The sequence below is a fragment of the Pan paniscus genome, chromosome 9 (genome assembly GCF_029289425.2).
Source record: "Pan paniscus chromosome 9, NHGRI_mPanPan1-v2.0_pri, whole genome shotgun sequence".
NCBI lineage: Eukaryota > Metazoa > Chordata > Mammalia > Primates > Hominidae > Pan > Pan paniscus.
The window spans coordinates 94,530,735-94,553,244 of record NC_073258.2 but is presented as its reverse complement, the minus strand read 5'-3'; the positions used below and the strand labels follow the sequence as shown (position 1 = coordinate 94,553,244).

The 22,510-nt window shown below is 38.4% G+C and overlaps 1 protein-coding gene across 21 annotated transcripts in view; it reads right to left on the bottom strand.

Annotated features, from left to right (window-relative positions):
* Window positions 1-22,510, bottom strand: part of CEP295 (centrosomal protein 295) — a 69,473-nt gene that overhangs the window by 36,873 nt on the left and 10,090 nt on the right. For 17 of the 21 annotated variants that reach the window (XM_008966392.5, XM_008966395.5, XM_008966393.5 and 14 more), the window contains exons 6-12: window positions 17,745-17,840; window positions 13,856-13,996; window positions 9,698-9,881; window positions 9,312-9,476; window positions 5,580-5,801; window positions 1,672-1,764; window positions 1,417-1,520 (exon numbers count right to left, since the gene is read on the bottom strand). In XM_008966392.5, coding sequence (XP_008964640.4) covers window positions 1,417-1,520; window positions 1,672-1,764; window positions 5,580-5,801; window positions 9,312-9,476; window positions 9,698-9,881; window positions 13,856-13,996; window positions 17,745-17,840 — 1,005 coding nt within the window. Of the gene's footprint in view, window positions 1-1,416; window positions 1,521-1,671; window positions 1,765-5,579; window positions 5,802-9,311; window positions 9,477-9,697; window positions 9,882-13,855; window positions 13,997-17,744; window positions 17,841-22,510 lie in introns of those variants that run through there. The other 4 variants (XM_008966403.4, XM_034933548.3, XM_063608236.1 and 1 more) reach the window with 4 other exon arrangements.

Sequence of the window (22,510 nt, the reverse complement as noted above, 5' to 3'; positions counted from 1 at the left end):
AGAAGAAATACTGGCTCACGGAATTATTCCCCAGCTGTATTTTTGAAAAAACTAACTAGGACTATAAACTGGCCTGCTTAGTAATAATTAGCCTCCTTCAAGGTAAGTTGGGTTAAAAAAATATTTTATTAAAAGTAGATGAGACCAAAGTCATAAGTTAAGGAGGATTTTTTTTTTTTGAGACAGAGTCTCACTCTGTCGCCCAGGCTGGAGTGCAGTGGCGCGATTTCGGCTCACTGCAAGCTCTGTCTCCCGGGTTCACACCATTCTCCTGCCTCAGCCTCCTGAGTAGCTGGGACTACAGGCGCCCGCCACCATGCCCAGCTAATTTTTTGTATTTTTAGTAGAGACAGGGTTTCACCGTGTTAGCCAGGATGGTCTCGATCTCCTGACCTCGTGATCCACCCGCCTCAGCCTCCCAAAGTGCTGGGATTACAGGTGTGAGCCACCGGGCCCGGCCTTTTTTTTTTTTTTTGAGATAGAGTCTCACTCTGTCATCCAGGCTGGAGTGCAGTGGTGTGATCTTGACTCATTGCAGCCTCCGCCTCCTGGGTTCAAGCAATCCTCCCACCTTAGCATCCTGGGTAGCTGGGACTACAGATTTGTGTCACCACACCCAGCTGATTTTTGTATTTTTAGTAGAGACAGGGTTTCACCAGGTTGGCCAGGTTGGTCTCAAACTCCTGGGCTCAAGTGATCTGCCCACCTCAGCCTCCCAAAGTGCTGGGATTTCAGGCATGAGTCACTATGCCCGGCCTAAAGAAGTTAAAGTTTAGCTTGGGCAACATAGCAAGATGTCATCTCTACTAGGAAAAAAAAAAATTAGCTGGGCATGGTGGCCTATACCTGTAGTCCTAGCTACTCAGGAAGCTGAGGTCAGAGGATTGAACTGAGGAGGTCAAGGCTGCAGTGAGCGATGATCGTGTCACTGTACTCCAGCCTGGGCGACGGAGCAAAAAAAGGGCGCTGTATATTAAAAGTTTTTCCTCTGAAGTATTATTTTTCAAAAAACTTGTGGGATTACAAAGCCCATCTGAGTGTCTAATATTATGACAAGGACTTGTTAATTCAACAATTATTTATTGCATACTTGCTATGTACAAAGCATTGTATCAGAAACTGTGTAGGATAAATTGAATTTTTTAAAGAAGATAGTCTCTGCTTTTTAAAAGCTAATAAATTTTATAGGGAAGAGCTATACAAATATATAAAATATAAAGCAGACACAATAAGGGTTGAATGAGCAGAATGGGCAAAGACAACATGCATTTTATCAGCTGAATGTTTGTGTAAGACAATGTCAAAAACATGATATCAAAATTAGCCAGACATTAAGACAAATTTCATTGGCCAAACAAAATTATATAATAGTACCTAGGGGAAAAATAAACCTTTAAAAATAAAATTTCAAATTACCTGTTTCTGCCTTGCTGACATTCTAATCCTGGCTGCTTCTTCTTGAGGATGAAGTAGAACTGAACTCTGAGCTACAGTTGTGATAGGCAGAGTCTCATTTATTTCTAGGGGAATGCCCCAAACAAAAATTAGTTTCAATAATTTAGAATTTTGACACCACTATAATGCCCTTTCTTAATATATCACATGTAATTTTATTTAAAAAAAAGATGCAAGGAGTCAAATTTAATTTGAGGATGTGATAAAAAGAAATACCTTGTTCTTTTCCAGAGTTTGTACCACACGAAAGTGGTTTATCTTCACTAGCAAGTGGTCCAGACTCAATTGTTAGTGTATCACTTTCAACAACTGTAATAGATAATACCACTGTTATTTTGAATATATAATCATTGTCAAACTTAAAGCAAAATAACAAAATTCTGGTATTAACAGATTCAATCTAGGGCCATCTGAATGTCTCATCTAGTTAAGATCCAGTCACCTTCCTGATGATCAGATATATTTCTCATTAAACCCAAGCCTAATAATAACAACAGAGATGAAAGACTGAAATTGTGAAAACGTGAAGAACTGATTTAATAGATACACTGATAGGATTTCAAACATAGGAGAAAAGCATAAAAAGAGCGGAAACAACAAGGTATCAAAGTTAAAAAGGAGAAGCTAACAAAATGTCAATGTATCTTTGATATATTTGGGTACTAGGTTTTTAAAAAATAATTTGTGAAACCAGAGCAGAGAAGGAAGTTAAAGCAATTTGTTCTGATCATATTTGGGTAGCCAGATAGTCTGCATGGAGCTATCCGTTCATTCACTCATTAATTCATTTGGTACCTACTTATGTGGCAGATGCTGGGAATACCACAGTAAATGAGAAAATGCTTCAAGGAGGCTTTACAGAGTAGGTGGCAGAACCATCTTATAATTATCCCAGAAAAAAATTATAAAATTAGAAATTGTAATAAGTACTATATAAGAAAAGTGAAGGGTTATACAATAGAGTATAATAAATCTGGGCAAGATGAAATTTCTCTGAGGAAATGACATTTAAGCAGACACTTGAAAGGTAAGGAAGAACCAGCCAGGTAAACAACGTGAAGATGTATAGGAGACCTTTCCAGACAGACCAATGGGTATAAAAGACCCCGTGAGGATAAAGAAACAAACCTTGGCCCATTCAAGGAACTGAGAGATCAGTGTGCATGGTTTTAGTCAGGCAAGGGGGAGAATAAAGCAAGATGAGAATGGTGAAAGCCTGCTCATATTGGCCCTTTATCTTTTTTTTTTTTTTTTTTTTTGAGACGGAGTCTCATTTTGTCACCCAGGCTGGAATGCAGTGGTGCAATCTCAGCTCACTGCAAGCTCTGCCTCTGGTTTACACCATTCTCCTGCCTCATGCTCCCGAGTAGCTGGGACTACAGGTGCCCGCCACCACGCCTGGCTCACTTTTTTTTTTTTTTTTTTTTGTGTGAGACGGAGTCTCACTCTGTCACCCAGGCTGGAATGCAGTGGCCCGATCTCGGCTCACTGCAAGCTCCACCTCCCAGGTTCACGCCATTCTCCTGCCTCAGCCTCCCAAGTAGCTGGGACTACAGGCGCCCACAACCACCATGCCCAGCTACTTTTTAGTATTTTTAGTAGAGACAGGGTTTCACCATGTTAGCCAGGATGGTCTCAATCTCCTGACCTCGTGATCTGCCTGCCCCGGCCTCCCAAAGTGTTGGGATTACAGGCATAAGCCACCGCACCCAGCCCATGCACGGCGAATCTTTTGTATTTTTAGTGGAGACGGGGTTTCACCGTGTTAGCCAGGATGGTCTCGACCTCCTGACCTCGTCATCCGCCCGCCTCGGCCTCCCAAAGTGCTGGGATTACAGGTGTGAGCCACCGCGCCCAGCCAGGCCCTTTATCAAAAGAACTTGGTCACGGATTGACTATGAGAGTTCCCTTTTTTGGATTTCAACACCATATTCTCCCCTACTTCTCTGGCCACTCCTTTTACTGACTTTGCTATCTGCCCTTTCTCTAGCCATCTTCTAGATGTTGGAATCCCTCAGATGGTCTTACAAGCCCTCTTTTCACTAAATTATTTCCCCTCCAAGTGGTTTTCTATGCCCATGGCTTTAAATATCATACATATGTCTAGATTCCAAATTTACCTCTCTTGCTTTAAATTATTCAATTAATTCAACGAATGTTAACTGAGCACCTGTTTTGTACAAGGCAGTAGTCTAGACTCTGGGGACATAGCAATGTACAAAATCAAAGCTCCTGTCCTTATGGATGGGTGGGGTAGGCATTAAGATAATAAGCAAAATAAGCACCAGTCACTTTACTGGGCCCATCAGATATTGATAAGAGCTATGGGGGGAAAGCAGGGTAAAGGGGATAGGAAGTAAAAGGTGTGGAGGTTGGGGTAGAGGTGGGGAGTGGTAGAAGTGTGCCATTTTATATAGTCAGAAAAGGCCTTACTGAGAAAGGGATAGTTGAGTAAACATGTGAAGGAAGTGAGGGAGTGAGTCAAGGAAATACCCAAGAAAAAGAGAAGTCTAGTAAAAAAGATTAGCAATTCCTAAGACCACCAGTCCTATGTTTGCTGTCTGAGAAACAGCGAGCAAGCTGGCATCTACAGTGCAGAAGATGGGTAGGGAGGTGTGGCAGGCAAATGAAGTCAGAGAGGTAGTGAGTATGGGAGTAGTGGTGGTGGGGGTGTATGTGTGCAGGTCACATAAGGCTTTGAAACCACTATAAACTCTCTGGTTTTTACTGAGTGAAACTGACAGTTACTGGAGGGCTTCATCCAAAGAAATGACATGAGATTACTTGTTTTTAAGAGGACCACTATGTTAATAGACGATAACAGGGAGGTGCAAAGGCTGATGATAGCAGGCTACTACAAGAATCTACCCTAGGAAATGAACATGGCTTAAGCTAGGATGTAGGTGGAAAGAAATGGTTGGACTATGGATATATTTTGAGGGTAGGACCAACTGGATCAGCTAATAGTTTGGACATAAGATACATAAGATATGAAAAGAGGGAACCAGAATGACTATAAGCTTTTTGGCTTGAGCAAGGGAATTAACATATTGCCAGATACTGAAATGTGGAATACTGTAGGAAAAGCAGGTATGTAGTGGGAGGGGATATCAACAGGTCACTTCTGAACAAATTTAAGATATTATTAGATATACAAGAGAAGGAAACAGTTAAATAAGTAAGGTGAGTTCAAACAGGAGGCCAAAAATAGAAATGCATACTTGGGAGACATCAGTTTATAGATGATAATGTAAAGTGTGACATTTGAGATCAACTAGGGAGTTTTGATATAAAGAGAAGGGACTTGCGGAATGAGCTCTAGACTAACCAACAACTAACAATGGTTAGTCATTATGGAGATGTGGATAAACAGCGAAGAAAATGCAAGAGAAAATAGTAAAGTAGGAAAACCAAGTGAAGGTACTGTCAAGGGGCCAAGGGAAGAAAATACTTCAAGAAGGCTTCCTGTGGGACTCAGGATAAAATCCAAAACCCAAATATAGACCACAAGTCACTCTTATCAAAAGCATAGAAGCAAAACATTTCTATACAAATCCGATCACATTTTTAAAATCATCCCAATCAAGGAGATACTTGAATTGTGTGTGAAAAGATACTTTGTAACTTCTGGAAATATAGTTAATAGCCTATTTTTCCAATCAGAAAATTATTTAAAATTAGCAAATAAGAAACTAAATACCTAGTGGGAATACAACACGCTCAAAAGCCATTAACATGTTCATATATCCTTTGATCAGGAGTTATTCTTTAAAGAGTCCTTCCTAAGGAAATAAAGATGTGGGCAAAGACTTCACTAAAAGGATGCCCACTGTAGCACAAAAATGCCAAGACAAATTAGAAAACAGCCTGAACATCTCAATAAGGAACTGGTTAATTTTGATTCATTGATTACTTTGCAATTAATATATATAAATAACTATACTAGATTAAAAGTGGTCTGGAAGAAGATTCACTAAGGCTTTTATAATGTTTCTTTGTTGCTTTTAATTAGCAGGATTATGTTTTGTTCCTTTTAACCTCTATTCTTTGATTTTTCAGAAACGAACCTACTTTTGAACAACTTAAAAGGGTTTATAGAAAATGAGACTCTTGGAGAGAAATACCTTGTTCCTGCCCAGAGGATAACGTTCTCTCTTCGCTGGCAATTGTTCCTGACTCAACCGTTGGTGCTTTACTCTCAATTTCACTAACAGTCGTAATCATTTCACTTTCATCCTCAGACATAGATTTAATTGTCCAGAGAGATTTTTGGCTTCGGATCTTATTTAATAATTTTTTAAAAAGAACTTTTGAAGGAATCTGTTGGGTCTTCATTACCAAGGGAACTAAAAGAAAGAAAAAGGGAAAAAACTTATTTAGCATCTATTGTATTACCAGGCAAATTGTTCCATCTTATATTCGGTTACTGCTATAACCACTAGTTAAAAGCACAGTTTTATTTTCCTCATATTTACGATTTAACAGTATATACAACAATGCTATCTGACTCCAATCATTATAACTAGAAATAATTTTTTCAACTGAAAATAGTAAAAGTGCCAAAATTCAAGTATTTTCCAAAAACATGTATGCAACACAAATATCAAGCCTAAAAAACTTATCAGGAAGATGTTTATTTTGCTTGCTAAATGATAAATGAATGTGTAACTTCTAAGTAATTTGCTGGTAAGATTAGTATTGAAAATATATGCTGTGAGGTTCTATAGTCTACACTAGAGAATGGTCCCAAATATGGCTCTGTATTTCTTAGTGAGCTACAGAGGAAAACATCATAGCCATAAAAGCAAATCAACTGCTCCCAAATTATTCTTGGCACTATCTGGGAAAAATGTCTCCCACCCATCTTCACACAGAGATCCCTTCAGTTAAAAACAAAAACAAAAAAACAACACAAGTATTTCTTCAAACATTTTCCCATGTGGGCTGATAATTTAATGCCAAAACTCAGTATAATACGAACGGTTCTCTAAGAGGACAAAAGTGTGATGCAAGTACATATTTCTCTGGCTTAGTCAAGGAATAAAATTTAAGAATATCTTTAAGAGGTTGAAAATAGGCAGATTGTAGTTTTGTCTAACTTATATTAAAAAAATTCCAATTGAGTTATAATTTACAAAGAACAAGGTGCACAAAAACCTAAGTGTATAGCTTACTGAATTTCACATATGTCGATGTAGCACCTTTCAGATCATGTGGAACATTACCAGGACTAAGGTTCCTTCATGTCCCTTCCCAGTCAATACACCCCTAAAAACAGCCACTACTTTAACCCCAAGATCACAGATTAGTTTTGCCTGTTTTTTTTAAACCTTCATATAAACATGAAATCACACATTTAGGTATTATTTTCTGCCTGGCTTCTTTCATTTACCATTAGTCCACAACCCACTCATTTTTAAGAAGTAAATTCATTGCCAATATTTAAAAGTAAGGATTTTTAAAAACAATGAGATTCCTAGCTTCAAACAAACAAACAAACAAACAACTTGGCAACACCAAGCCAATAAGACCAAATGAGATCAGCAGGAGCTAAAGTGTAACTGTCCCTTTAGATTGGGCAAGACTTCCATTGTGAAAAACTAGATATTGATACTCCCAATGAAAATAACTGAAAAAGCTGCATGAAAGAGTAAAAATATCTTTTTTTTTTTTTAAGATGGAGTTTCACTCTTGTTGCCCAGGCTGGAGTGCAGTGGTGTGGTCTCGGCTCACTGCAGCCTTTGTCTCCCAGGTTCAAGCGATTCTCCTGCCTCAGCCTCCCGTGTAGCTGGGATTACAGGTGAGTGCCACTACACCCGGCTAATTTTTGTATTTTTGGTAGAGACAGGGTTTCACCATGTTGGCCAGGGTGGTCTTGAATTCCTGAACTCAAATGATCCTCCCATCTTGGCCTCCCAAAGTGCTGGGATTACAGGCATGAGTCACCGCACCTGGCTGTAAGAATATCTTTTTAAAGACACTGCTGGCCGGGCATGGTGGCTCATGCCTGTAATCCCAGCACTTTGGGAGGCAGAGGTGGGCGGGTCACAAGGTCAGGAGTTCGAGACCAGCCTGGCCAACATAGTGAAACCCCGTCTCTGCTAAAAATACAAAAATTAGCCAGGCATGGTGGTGTGTGGCTGTAGTCCCAGCTACTTGGGAGGCTGAGACAGGAGAATCACTTGAATCCGGGAGGTGGAGGTTGCGGTGAGCCAAGATCGTGCCACTGCACTCCAGCATGGGCAACAGAGCAAGACTCCATCTCAAAACAAACAAACAAACAAAGACACAGCTGACCTGGCATGAAAAGAAAAGGTTCTGCAGAGGACAGAAATGAAATTTAAGTGGAAAGCTTGGAGGGAAGGCAAGTCAGCCCTGAAACCATCTTCTGCCAAGCTTATGCCAAAGTCAAAACACAGTAACCTTAAGCTGCTGCTGCTTTTTTTTCCCCAGTTGCTGGTAGTAACCTTAGGCTTCTGTTTGGACAACAATGTAGGCATGGGAGACATGAATAAGGCCTAGAGCCCTCACTTGAGGAGTCTAATAGGAGGCCTACATAAAGTTGGAATCCCAAAAGGCTATGTTCACGGTGTAGGGTGAAGACGATAAGAAAGCCTGGGTGGTTTTAAACAAAGGAAATACCAGTAGATATGGGAGGCCTACATAATAGGAGGCCTACATAAAGTTGGAATCCCAAAAGGCTATGTTCACAGTGTAGGGTGAAGGCGATAAGAAAGCCTCAGTAGTTTTAAACAAAGGAAATACCAGTAGATATGGGGCAAAAATAGCTGAATTCCATGAAGAGGACTTGGTCTTTAAGGAGACATGCTGGTAAAAGGAAAGTATTAAAGGTAACTCCCAGTGGTCTGGCTTGGGTAACTGCAGACTGTGATACCATTCACTAAGATAGAAAAGACAGGTAGAGACAGTTTTAGTAGGCAAGAGAAGATCATAAATTTATTGCTAGACATGCAGTTTTAACTATGGGACAGCCAAGTAAAAAAGTTCAGAATGTTGGAGATAGAGATGTTTGAGAGATCAAAATTTGTGCTATCCATCATTACACACGAAGTACCTAGAAATAACTGAATACCAGTAGGATCTCTGATGATCTGACAAGTCTATGCTGATCTTTGTTGTGCTGAACCTCTACTCACTCAAATGGGGATGGCACCAGGTTCAAGATGCCAAATAAGAGATCCAGAGCTAGCCAATGAGATTTGGGGTTTCACTGAGGGCATACACATAAGGGAGAGTCCAGTGGCAGCAGGCTGGACAGAAGAACTGCAACTGCTTGCAAAAAGCATGCAGTTTAAATAGCACTGTCACTTAGTACCCTTTTCCTAACGATCTCCACCTGACAACTTTCATTCAACCCAAAACTTGACACCTTGATCCTCTGTATGGCTCATGTTCCACGGGATGGGACAGGGGCTCAGATGTTCCTCATAGACAAGAAATGAACCTCCAGGTTGGCTACTCCCAGATTCCCTAGCTCAGAACACACATTCAGGTGTGTATGCCACACAGGGTCATTCTCAGGTTATGCTTAAGTTACTGCTATCAGATATGTTTACCGTGCAACCTTTCTAATGAATTCAGAATTGAGCACCCAACTCAAATAACCTGAAAATCTTCAGATCATCTGTACGTCTGAATAAACTTTCCTCCTACACATATGAAAAAGGATCGTCAATGATGGAAATATAAAAACATTGTATCCTTTAGCTACTGCTCCCATCAGTATTACTCATTGCTTGCACTTATATCAGACCAGATTTTCCTAACTGCTGGCTAATGGTTAGCATTTTTTTTTCTGTGAAATACTGTAATATTTAGCTCAGAAGGGTTTTTACCATCTGTTTCACTAGAACATATTTCAGCTTCTGTCACTGGAAGGTCTTCAGCTGCACCCAAATTTTCTTGTTCCATTGAAAGGTCCAGCTCTTCATCTTGGATCTGATTAGTCATAGTGGGCAAGGGCTCTGGTTCAAGGTGCAGAATCAGATTCCCTTTCACCTCTTAAAAAAGAAAAATAGAGACATGTTTCCATTCCAAAATGATTAAAAATAACTGGATCACAAAAATGCAAAGGCCACGGTAATGTCTCAATCTAAAATATGGGGGGCCTCCTTCAAACAGAGAACTCATTTCAAGATAAAAACTGCTTTATCATTACAAACATATTTTCCCACCAAAACGTATAAAATCACTATTGAAAGCCCTACTGAAAATATCTTACTCCTGTCTGCATTGTACATATCTTCAAAGGCAAATTCCAATTCTCTCTGCCAGTCTTCTTTCATTTCACTGCGTTTGTATGGAAGTTCAACTAGTTGTGGTGGCATTTGTGCTACAGTCTGTCTCCTACGTGCCAGGTCCTCTTGCTGTAGCTGTTTGAGTTCTTTCATTAGTTTCTCCTGATTCTTCAAGAATAAAGAGAATTAACAAAAACTGAGTCACAAACTTTGTATGGTAATATTAACAGTGTTGCAGGTAGGGGAAATGAGGATCAGGGTCTAAGCTTCTCTCCTCTCCTCTATTATTTGTTCAGCCAAAAGACAGACATTTATTCATTCAACAATTATTTGCTGAATACCAGATACCACATTAAGTGCTAGGGACACAATCTCACCCTACCCTAGTAGTAAGACTAACAAATAAGTAGTGTTATGTTAGTAAGTACAATGAAAGAGTGGTACTGGTTAGGCCATAAAGCTGCAAAAAGTGTCTGCCAGCTACAGTTTTCCTTTCTGAGGAAAGTCATGAAGTTAATGTCTATATAAGTTGCCATGGCTCCTGTGATGTACTTTGTTCCAGTTCTCCATATACCTATCTCAGGTAAGCACCAAGACCCAGGGTGACTGTGGCTTAACATAGAATATTTCTTGTTACCTCACACTCTTATGAATTTCCATTATTAAAGGAGATCTGAATGTATTTCTTTAAGCTTAAAGAGTATGGCTAATATGAAAGTTTAATCAGTGTTTTAATGAGGTTATCTAATGGAATTTTGGTGGTAGAAGGTAAGGAGGGAGAACAAGGCAAGACTTCTTGTTCCTTGGGATAAGGATTTAGCCAGACAAAAGTGGCTGAAAGAGAATGAGTACATGTAAGAAAAAAACTGCAGCACAACAGTATGGAGATGAAGGCACGGGATATTCAGAAAATAGCACAATGTTCATTATAGCTAGGGCATGGAGGGCAAGGATGATTAGGGAAGGAAGATAAAACTGGAGAAGCAGGTAGAAGTCAAATATTAGTTAATACAGACACTAGAAGGAAATAAGGTCCCAGGCCACAATACAGTATGCAGCAAAAAGGTTCAGACAGGAAAAATGAAATCCTCTATTAGCAGTGAGATTGCACGGTTTTTTTTAACAACCTTCTTATATAAGGAACATTAAGTCTACTATAACGTAGAGAAATCCTGCATTAAAAAAATGGTAATGGGCCAGGCACAGTGGCTCACGCCTGTAATCCCAGCACTTTGGGAGGCCAAGGCAGGCAGATCACCTGAGGTCAGGAGTTCGAGGCCAGCCTGGCCAATATGGCGAAATCCCGTCTCTACTAAAAATACAAAAAGTAGCAGGGCATGACGGCATGCGCCTGAAATGCCAGCTACTCGGGAGGCTGGGGCGGAAGAATTGCTTGAACCCAGGAGGCAGAGGTTGCAGTGAGCCAAGATCACGCCACTGAACTCTACCCTGGGCAACAGAGTGAGACACTGTCTCAAAAAATAAAAAATAAATAAAAATAAATTAAAAAGTGATAACATATATACATTACTTATTCTTTTGTAAAGTTTTAACTATTTTGTCTTTTGAGGATGAATTTTTTTTGCCATGCCCTGAAAAGGAAAATTATAAATGAACTTATTTCATTTATACTAAGATTCTAATTATCTAAAGTTGTTTGAGTAAGTGTACTATTCTAGCTCACTGCAAGCTAGTATATTATTCCTTTTGGATTATTTACAACAATGACCACTACCACTAACATTTACTGAGCTTATGAAATTCCAGGCACATTTCCAAGGGCTTTGGAAAACTCATTGAATCCTCACAAAACAGATGATCAGGAGAGGTGTGGCAGGGGAGGTTAAAAACAAAAACAAAAACAAAAAACAGCCAGGCTTGGTGGCCCACACCTGTAATCCCAGCACTTTGGGAGGTCGAGGCAGGCAGATTGTTTGAGGTCAGGAGTTCCAGCCTGGCCAACACGGTGAAACCCCGTCTCTACTAAAAATACAAAAAACTTGGGCTGGGCATGGTGGCTCACGCCTGTAATCCCAGCAATTTGGGAGGCTGAGGCAGGCAGATCATGAGGTCAGGAGATCGAGACTATCCTGGCTAACGTGGTGAAACCCTGTCTCTACTAAAAATATAAAAATTAGCCAAGTGTGGTGGTATGTGCCTGTAGTCCCAGCTACTTGGGAGGCCAAGGCAGGAGAGTCACTTGAACCCAGGAGGTGGAGGTTGCAGTGAGCCAAGATCGCGCCATTGCACTCCAGCCTGAGTGATAGAGCAAGACTCTGTCACACACACACACACAAAAAAAAAAATTATCTGGGTGTGGTGACGCGAGCCTGTAGTCCCAGCTACTTAGGAGGCTGAGGCAGGAGAATTGCTAGAATCCGGGAGGTGGAGGTTGCAGTGAGCCAAGATCCCAGTACTGCACTCCAGCCTGGGCGACAGAGTGAGACTCCGTCTCAAAAAAAAAAACACAACACATGAAACAGAACTCAGAGAGGTTAACTAATCTGCCTGAGATCAAACAGCTGAGTGGTGAAGAAGACAGATAAATCCTGGCAGAATGACTGTGAAGCCCACTTGCTTAACTACTAAACATTACTGCTTTTATCGAAGAATCTGTTCAATTTATGACTGCTTTTTGTGTCTGTTTTACTATAGGTTTAAACCTTAGATGGGGAGAATTACTGATAATAATTCAGACATTCAGTTATTTTAGTCATAATTCACTCCTAGTTTACGAAAGCTAAAAATTTAAGGGAGAAGCTCATGATTTAGTTCAAACTATAAAAATAACCTTTCATAAGAAAATTTAATTTCCAATGCATTTTTAAGAAGTACTTAAAAACTCATTCCTAAGATGGGTATTTAAAACATCCAAATGCATTAGTCAAATTCAGAAAATAAAATCAGACTTCTAATAAGATGAATCATTTTTATGCTATATTTTAAGACTAAGCACTAAATGAACAATAAGCATGACAGAAGTAAAGCTAAAACTATAATGCCGGCTTTCATTATAATATTTTACATATTGATGACAGTCACTATTCATTGATTGATTGACAGAATCTCACTCTGTCACCAGGGTGGAGTGCAATAGTGCAATCTCGGCTCATGACAGCTTCTGCCTGCCAGGCTCAAGCAATCCTCCTACCTCAGCCTTCTCGGGAAATGAGGTCCCAGGCCACAACACAGTCCCAAACTGGGACTGACTGTATTGACTCTGTAGTCCCAGGCCACCACGCCTGGCTAATTTTTGGAATTTTGGTAAAGACAGGGTTTCACCATGTTGCCCAGCCTGGTCTTGAACTCTTGGGCTCAAGCCATCTGCTCACTTTGGCCTCCCAAAGTGTTGGGATGACAGGCCTGAGCTACCTCGACTGGACTTGACAGTCACTTTTTATTTAATTTTTTTTGAGACAGGGTCTCGCTCTGTGGCCCAGGCTGGCGTGCAGTGGTATGGTGTGATTTCAGCTCAACGCAACCTCCTTGTCCCGGGCTCAGGTGATCCTCCCACCTTGGCCTCCTGAGTAGCTGGGACTACAGCCGCACACCACCATGCCTGGCTAATTTTTCTGTTTTAAGTAGAGACGTGGTTTCTCCATGTTTTCCAAGCTGGTCTTAAACTCTCGGGCCTATGCGATCTGCCCGCCTTGGCCTCCCAGAGTGCTGGGATTACAGGCATGAGCCACCATGCCTGGCCTATTGACTGTCACTTTTTAAAAGCTCCGGTAGCAAGGATCATGACTTTATTTTTGAAACAACATTCTGCAAAGCCAACAAGTGCTTTGCTCAATACATATTTAATGAACTGAATCCTCAAATTTATAGAGCACATATGCTATTGAAATAATCAGGAAAGTGATTTTTTTTCTCAGGCTGTTTTTGGACATATTAAAATATTAAACTTTTAATAAATTCATTAGTAAAATTTTTAGAACAGCAATACACTGGGAGAATAGCTTAACCCAATCAGAACTTGAAACTGGAGGGCAAAGAAAGTTGGGAAACTTGAAATCATATGAATCAGAGACTATATTGAACACCCACCCTTCCTACCTTTCTTTGAGCTCATTCACTAATCAGTCCTGCAATGCTATTAGTAAGTCCATGAGTAATGGTCATGGGTAGAATATAAGTCTTACTTGAGCCAAATGGATCTTCTTCATTGCTTGGAATCCCCGTACATGTGCCTTTTCAAACCGTTCCATTCTCTCTTGTGCTGCCTGTTTTTGTAGTTCTTCCAATCGTTTAGCTTCCTCTTCAGCAGCCAAACGAGCATCTGGCTAGCAGTCAATCAAAAATTGTAGGCAAAATTTTTAAAGTGTGAGACAAGCAGTAACTAAAAAACAAAACAACCTTAAAATCATGTTTTCTACATATATAAAATATAAGAAGAGTTATATTTTAAAATGTCCACAATTATCAACGGCATGTACCTATGAAAGGGATCAAATTGTTAGTATAAAGCTTTACGAGTTACTCATTTTAAACCAGATGAGGTTATACTCCTCCAAACACATTTATCCATCACTTTGTAAGCAAAAAAATCTCTTGCTGGGCGTGGTGGCGCATGCCTGTAATTCCAGCACTCTGGGAGGCCGAGGTGGGTGGATCACCTGAGGTCAGCCTGTCCAACATGGTGAAACTCTGTCTTTACTAAAAATATAAAAATTAGCCAGGCGTAGTGGCGGGCACCTATAATCCCAGCAACTCGTGAGGCTGAGACAGGAAAATTGCTTGAGCCCGGGAGGCGGAAGTTCCAGTAAACTAAGACTGTGCCACTGCACTCCAGCCTGGGTGACAGAACAAGACTCCATCTCAAAAATAAAAAAAAGGAAACTTCATTAAAATGACAGTATTGAAAGGTAAATACCCACAAATCTCATTAACATAAATAACACAAAAAAGAGAAAGAGGCACAGAGTCTGGATTTACTTTTTTTTTTAAAGAGATGGGGTCTTGCTATGTTGACCAGGCTGGTCTCAAGCAATCCTCCCATCTCGGCCTCCCAAAGTGCTGAGATTACAGGCGTAAGCTACCACATCCAGCCTGGATTTACTTTTATTATCTGAACATTCACTTCCAAGTACAGGTAAATATTCTAAATGTAACCAGCAGTAAAAGTCTTTTTCTGTCTTTTGTATGTTGAAATTCTGCCAGCCAGTTGAAACAATTAATGATGACCAAAAAAGCTGTTAACTTCAAGTGTAAGATTATTAAAAATTCTCACATGGTGAGATAAATAGGTAGAGAGATTGACAGTTGTTAAATTAACAAAGAGTACACTGGCCAAACAAATTTATCAAAAATATAACCCCTTTGAGCCACTAAATATTCATGCAAAACTAAATAACATCAGGTAAGACAAAAAAAAGTTAGATTAAATCAAAATTATAATCTGTAGAAGTATTTACTATATCAATATGTATGATATTAAATAATATAACCTCTGAGAACAATATTTCAATCCATTTCAGCCATGAGGTTTTCAAGAAAAAAGTTGTTTATGAATTCTTCACATCTCTTGAAGATAAATTAAAAGCAGTATGTCAATTTTGGTAAACCAAAATTTTAAAGAAAGGAAAAATTTCAAAATAGCATACAACATGAATGATAAATTTCAGTCCAGATATAAAAAAGCATATAAAGGATATGAATAAAGGGTTAGAGAAAAAGTTAGGGACCACAAACAAATTTTGTTCTTATTGATCATACTTCAAAACAAGATTTATAATACAGCTTTAGGAAGACAATCCCCTATAGATTTGTGTCAATGCAATTAAAAACATAACCATAAATCTGGTTGAAATAATGTTAGATTCTATTTTCAGTATGTGAAGATCAAAGATATATGAATGATAAATGCTATTATTAAATACATTTCTGAATCTTGTACATCAGATATTTGGACAGAAATCTTTTTAGATATAATAGAGCATGGAAAATTGATGATGAATTTAACTGATTCAGCTTCACTTTTCTGCAGACATTTCTGGGTCTCACCACAAACAATACAGTTAATCTGACTGAATATTTTCAGAATGCAAAGTTCATTTGAAAAAAATGCTACGTAACTGTCACTGACAAAGAATAGACATGATGAAGCCCATGAATATGTAATGTAGGACTTTTAAGCGTATGATGTTTTGTTCAGTTGTGTGTAGAGGTAGCGAATGTAGCAAAACAAAATGTAGAGAATTACTGGCTGTAAGTAGGACTACAGCAGGCCACTTTCATAAATCTTCTTCAGCCAAACATATATATTATGACATATAAAAGATTTTGGAATTACTTTATCAGGATATTAAAAACACACACACACACAATAGCAGCTCTTATGTGCTAAAAAGGCTGACTGAACAAATGAAAGTTTATTTGCAGAAAGCTGCTAAAGAAAAATACCCAAACATATATGCCAAGCGTGCAAATATTTTTTATATGATACCTGCTGTAAAGATCATATCGTACTCCTCCAGGGAAGATGCTAAAATTATTGTGCATGTGATATAAGTTGAGTGCAGATGAAAATTCAGAGGTAATTTTATCTTGAAAGCCAAGCACATTGGTCATCACATTTTAAATCCAAAGTTTAAGAACAGATTTTTCCTAAGTGATACAGTAAAGCAGCAAATAAAAGAAAATATTCGAATAAAAATGTGTTCAGTAATAAACCCATTTCCGAAAATATTCAGAAATCATATCTTCATTCAGTACACAAAGCTTTAGTTTGTGGGAATACTTTCATAAAACTGTTAGAAACAAAATTTGTTTGTGGTCCCGAACTTTTTTCTAACCCTTTATCATTATAACTACTGATCTAATTTTTAAGTCCAAAAATTGAAAAGGAGGTAGGCCTTCTGGTTACTATCAAAAAAGAAAGCTTATGGATATTAATTTAATACCATCAGCAGCACCCTATGCTGATAGAGTTAGGTAAAAAAAAAATCATCATCAATCTTAGTTAAAAGGTAACATCTTTTCAAATCACAAAAATGCAGTAAACAGTAAAGCAGTTAGCAACAAATTGAAGTTATTGTTCCTACATCATAATATTGAAATTGTAATAATACTTTACAATTTTAAATAAATCTCAGATTTACTCTTGCATCTTAGAAGTTCATTCTGTGATGACATTCATTTTAGTTCTTAACTGAATATTTTAATACCTGCTATTAAGCAGTCAACCAAAATGTGTATTTGTTGCATTCTAAATGCCACAGGAATGCTATAAAATTTATTTTCCTAGTAGAGAAATATATTCAACATGAAAAAAATTAAAACCCCCACTGACACAGAGAAATAGCAATTATAATAACAATATATCATTTGTTACTCTTAAGACTGGCAATAATTTTTAAAACATAATATTCAGTGCAGACAAGGCTATGGTAAGGTGGTCATTCTCCTATGTTGCTGATGCTTTTAAAAAGCAATTTAATGATCTGTATCAAATGTTACACAGTTTGGAGCCAATACTTTCTCTTTCAGGAATTTATATATAATCAGAGATGTGGATAAAAATGTGCAAGATAATGCTTACATTACTTACAGAAGCAAAAAATAAAATAATGGTTAAATAAATGCTACCATGAAATATTAAGTGGCCACTAAAAATCATGTTTTGAAAAGTGTGTGTATATGTTTATATTTAAATAAAGGTTATAATGAATTTATTAAAACATTAACCATATTCCACTTTGGTGACAGAATTAGTGTTTTCCCAATAGTTGACACTTATATGTACAGTTCCAAATTTTCCACAAATAGCATGTAATATTTTATGATAAAAAAAGCTTTAAAATCTGCTATTTTAAAATAACCATTTAAATAGCCAACTAGTTTCTTTAATTCATATTAAACCATCATATGCCTGACATGAAAATTCAAAGCATTTAAAAGATTTTTGATTATTATTATCAATTGTCCAAATTTTGAAATCTGGGAACACCATACATATAACTAAGATATAATTCAATTCAATGCACACAGAAATAATAAAGCGAGGGCATGAAGAAACAATAAGTCAATCACCTGTTTTGTGTCTGTCTCTCTATTCACAAAAGTGTGAAGATGATGGTAGGTAGAACTATTGGTTTTGACTGCAGAAATTCTTTTTACTTCAATGTTCTGGAAAAGAGAACATAAAAAAATAGGTTAAAAGCATTAATTTTCACTTAAAGCTGAATCCAATGCAAAAAAAGTAATTTTGTATTTTAATGAGTTCTCCGCATCCAAAACATGCTAAATATCTGCTCATAATGAAATCAAATTTTTCGAGTTAAATTACTTCAAATTTTAATAAAAGTACCAGATTCATCAGTATTTCAAATCATCTTCAAGGTGTTGCTAACTAAATGTGTTTTATTCATCTCAATTTTTAAGTTATTTATAGAGAAATTTCATCTTTAAATCTCCTGAATATAGAAGGGCTTACAGGCCATATCAAATGAAATGAAAAGCACTTCATTATATTTATAAGACAACAACATGCACTACTATGTCCTCTTCCATATCTAATCACAAAAATTCTACTGTAGTTCACATTAGTCTTATTTTCTCAATGTTTAATGACGTATTTTGGATTTTGGTCCTGAAACACTTGCCAATATATTTAAATTACACTTACTCCAGAACAAAACAACTCTCAGAAGAATGAAAGTAAACTACCTTCCCCCTTCCCTTTCCTGTATTTTGTAGTAAAGGCAGATTCAGTCCATCACAACCTATCACACACTGATGTTAAATTAATTAACTAAACTGACAAAGAATATTAAGTGCCTACTATGTGTTAAACATTACACAAGGCACTGTGAACGACAACGAGAAGTAAAATAAAATAATGGCCCCTGGCTTCAAGGAGCTCACAGTAACAGTTCTAACTAGAAGTTCTAACGATTACACATAAATTAAATAATAAACCATGCATTTTACATATAATTTGATGAAAAAAATATCCACAAAGAAATGCTAACACTTCTGCTGGATGTCTTCTGTATTATATCCCAGCAGTGAAAACTTAGCAAAGTCCCTCAACTTTTCTGTCCCTCAGCTTTCTCAAGAAAAGTGGGTTTATAGCTATCGCTATACCATATGATCATTGTGACAATTACTGTAAGAATCAATTAATGTATAAAAAGCACTTTTAATTTTTTTAAGGCCTGTTGACAAGGCCAGAGTACAGTGGCATTGTACTCTGCACTGCAACTCCTGAGCTCAAGTGATCCTTACGCTTCGGCCTACCATAGCTAGGACTACAAGCATGTACCACCATGCCTGGCTAATTCAATGACATCACAAATGCAACACAGGTTGGGAGGGAGAAAAGTTTAAATAAGAATAGGTTGAGAATTAACCAAAGTTTTAGCTATAACATATATGAGTGTGGAATGATGAGGAGGACTCAAGTGAACAGAAACAATATAAAGGACAAGAAGGGGCTGGGCGCGGTGGCTCATGCCTGTAATCTCAGCACTTTGGGAGGCCGAGGCAGGTGGATCACTTGAGGTCAGGAGTTTGAGACCAGCCTAGCCAACATGGTAAAACTCCATTTCTACTAAAAATACAAAAATTAGATGGGCATGGTAGCACACACCTGTAATCCCTGCTGCTAGGGAGGCTGAGGCAAGATAACTGCTTGAACCTAGGGGTCGGAGGTTGCAATGATGCAAAATGAGCCAAGATTGTGCCACTGCACTCCAATCTGGGCGACAGAGCAAGACTCTGTCTCAAAAAGAAAGAAAAAAAAAGAAGGGGGGGATTAAGAAAATCCAAGTAAAAATGTACAGTCTGATGTGAGCAGAATTATCTGAGTAGTTTTTAAGAACTTCTCGTGTCTTGGCCCCACACCAAACGAATTAAATCAGAATCCATGGAACAGAGCCCAGTATTAGCATTGTTAAAAAGCTGTGGCCAGGCATTGTGGCTCACACCTGTAATCCTAGCACTTTGGGAGGCCAAGGCAGGCAGATCACTTGATGTCAGGAGTTTGAGACCAGCCCGACCAACATGGAGAAACACCTTCTCTACTAAAAATCAAAAATTAGCCAGGCATGGTGGCACACACTTGTAATCCCAGCTACTTGGGAGGCTGAGGCAGGAGAATCGCTTGAACCCAGGAGGCAGAGGTTGCAGGGAGCCGAGACTGCACCACTGCACTCCAGCCTGGGTGACAGAATAAGACTCTGTCTCAAAAAATAAAAAATTTAAAAAAAGCTGCACAGGTGATAAATGTACAGCCAAAGTTGAGAATTACCTAGACCAGTCAGAAGATAACTAATTGGCAAATACCTGGATATACATCCAGATATGTACAATAGAGGACCTTATTCAAGGTCTTATCATTTAGGTAAAGGATTAAACTGACCACTAATGAAAACATTAACTAGCATACATATACACATATACATATATATTTGAGACAGGGTCTTGCTATGTTGCCCAGGCTGGTCTTGAACTCCTGGGCTCAAGGAATCCTCCCAACTCAGCCTCCTGAGTAGCTGGGATCAAAGGTAGGTGCCACCACACCCAGCTTTAACTAGTTAATATTAAAGTTCAGTAAGAAACTGAAGTCACAAAACAAAAATTCAGAGATGGTAGTACACATTAGAATGCTTCACTCTATGAAGAATCTTAGTAGACTTTAAATCAATGCCTTGAAAAAATAAACCATAGGCTTCTTGACAAGGAAGAACTCTGAAGAAAACAAGTCTCTAAAATTATGATTTGATATACAAATGGGATTCAGTTTACACATTTAAAGTACCAGTACTTCCAGAGTAAAGGCAATTATGTATAGATTGAATTTGGAATCCTCCCAAAATTGGGATTTGAGATTTTGATTACTATGAATCCTTATTGATTATAACAGGATTTCCAGTGAATTGCACCTAAGTTTTTAGTGAAATCAGTCCTTAGCCTGGCAGAATTAGGATGATCTGTTAATAACTTAAAATCACTTAATTTACTTCCTGTGTTCTATCTTCCAGCCTTAGTTTTGCTCCACAGTAACTATTTCTAGCCTTATCTACCCAAGTACAGGACAAAACCAGCTTTCTACTCTGGAGTACCTGACACTGGCTCATGCAGCAATGGAAAAGAAGAAAAAAAATGCCAGGCACTGTGGCACATGCTTGTAGTCACAGCTACTCAGGAAGCAGAAGCAGGAGGATTGCTTTAGCCTGGGAGTTCAAGGCTGCAGTAAGCTATGATGGGGCTGGTGAAGAGCCACTGCACTCTAGCCTGGGCAACGTAGTGAGATCCCGTCTCAAAAAAAAAAAAAAAGGTATAAGCAAGGGAAGAAGTAAAACAAAGCTCATTTTTCTCTTGCATCTGGTATAGATATATGAGAAGTCTTCATAGCATCTCAGGGTTTTCAATACAAGCTTCATTCTTTAACAGACCTATGAAAAGATTATGGTTGTTTACATTCCTAGACTTTAATATATAAGTAGTTAACTTGAACAGTTAGCATGAACTCTGAAGAAGTATATTCATGGGAAGCTAAGTGTCACAGTAAAAAGATCATGAGCTTTATAGAATTAGACCTTGACATAAACTCTGGTTATCGCACTTACCTATTAAAGGACTTTGGTTACGTTACTTAACTTCTGACCTTCAATTTTCTTCATTTGTTAAATGGAAATATCTAACATGCAGGGCTAATGTGATTAAATTAGATATGAATAAAAAAACCTGACATAAATAAAATCTTAGGTACACAAGAAGTATCAATTCTCTTCACCATGTAAATAGCTCTCTCAAAAAATAATATTTTCTTAAATTAAGGAAAGACCTTGGTTTGAGAAGACTAAACAGTCTAGGTTTATTTCCCCAGGATTTTCAGCATTTATATTTTTATCTGCTTGGAGAAACAGTGATACAGATGCATCTATATCCTGTGTATGTGACACAATATTCTTATATGGTGCATTTCCCTGGCCCCCAAATACCCCACAACCTAGCTTTTCCCAAACTAAAATCCTGTCCCTCCCTTCTATGCCATAAATTCACAACCATCTCAAGACATTCAGAAACACTGCCTTATCCCAAACACCTTTATTGGCTTGGGTAATGTATTTTTCTAAAATAATGCCTTTTAGTGAAACAAGAATATAATCACCCAGATCTTAGTTTATAAGTACCATTTCTCCACTAAAAAGAATCAGGGGTCTCTGGAGATACCAGATACGGGACAGAGTAAATTAAGCCTAGGTCATTTGCTGGGCCACAGAGCAAGGAAATGCTCATGGAGTCACGGGGACGCAAGAAACAACTTCAGGTCTCCTGCTGACCAAATTTCAGATATTACGAACATCAGTGAGAAGAAAAAGAATGACTATAATTGACTATGTAATATTGAGTAAAAAACCCCCACAAGTTAACAGTGATAGTAACAAAAGAGAAAGGAAAAAAATACCCATTTACCACCAATGGCATTGATTATTACCCCAACCCTTTACTCTGAAAACTGGCAGAGAGGAAAAACAAGGAATATATCCTGTTTTCCTAAAAGGAACGAGGCTGGGTGCTGTGGCTCACATCTGTAATCCTAGCACTTTGGGAGGCAGAGGTGGGTGGATCATCTGAGGTCAGGAGTTCGAGACCAGCCTGGCCAACATGGTGAAACCCCGTCTCTACTAAAAACAGAAAAATTAGCTGGGCATGGTGGCAGGTGCCTATAATCCCAGCTATCTAGGAGGCTGAGGTGGGAGGATCGCTGGAACCCAGGAGGTGGAGGCTGCAGTGAGCCAAGATTGCACCACTGCACTCTAGCCTGGGTGACAGGGCAAGACTCTGCC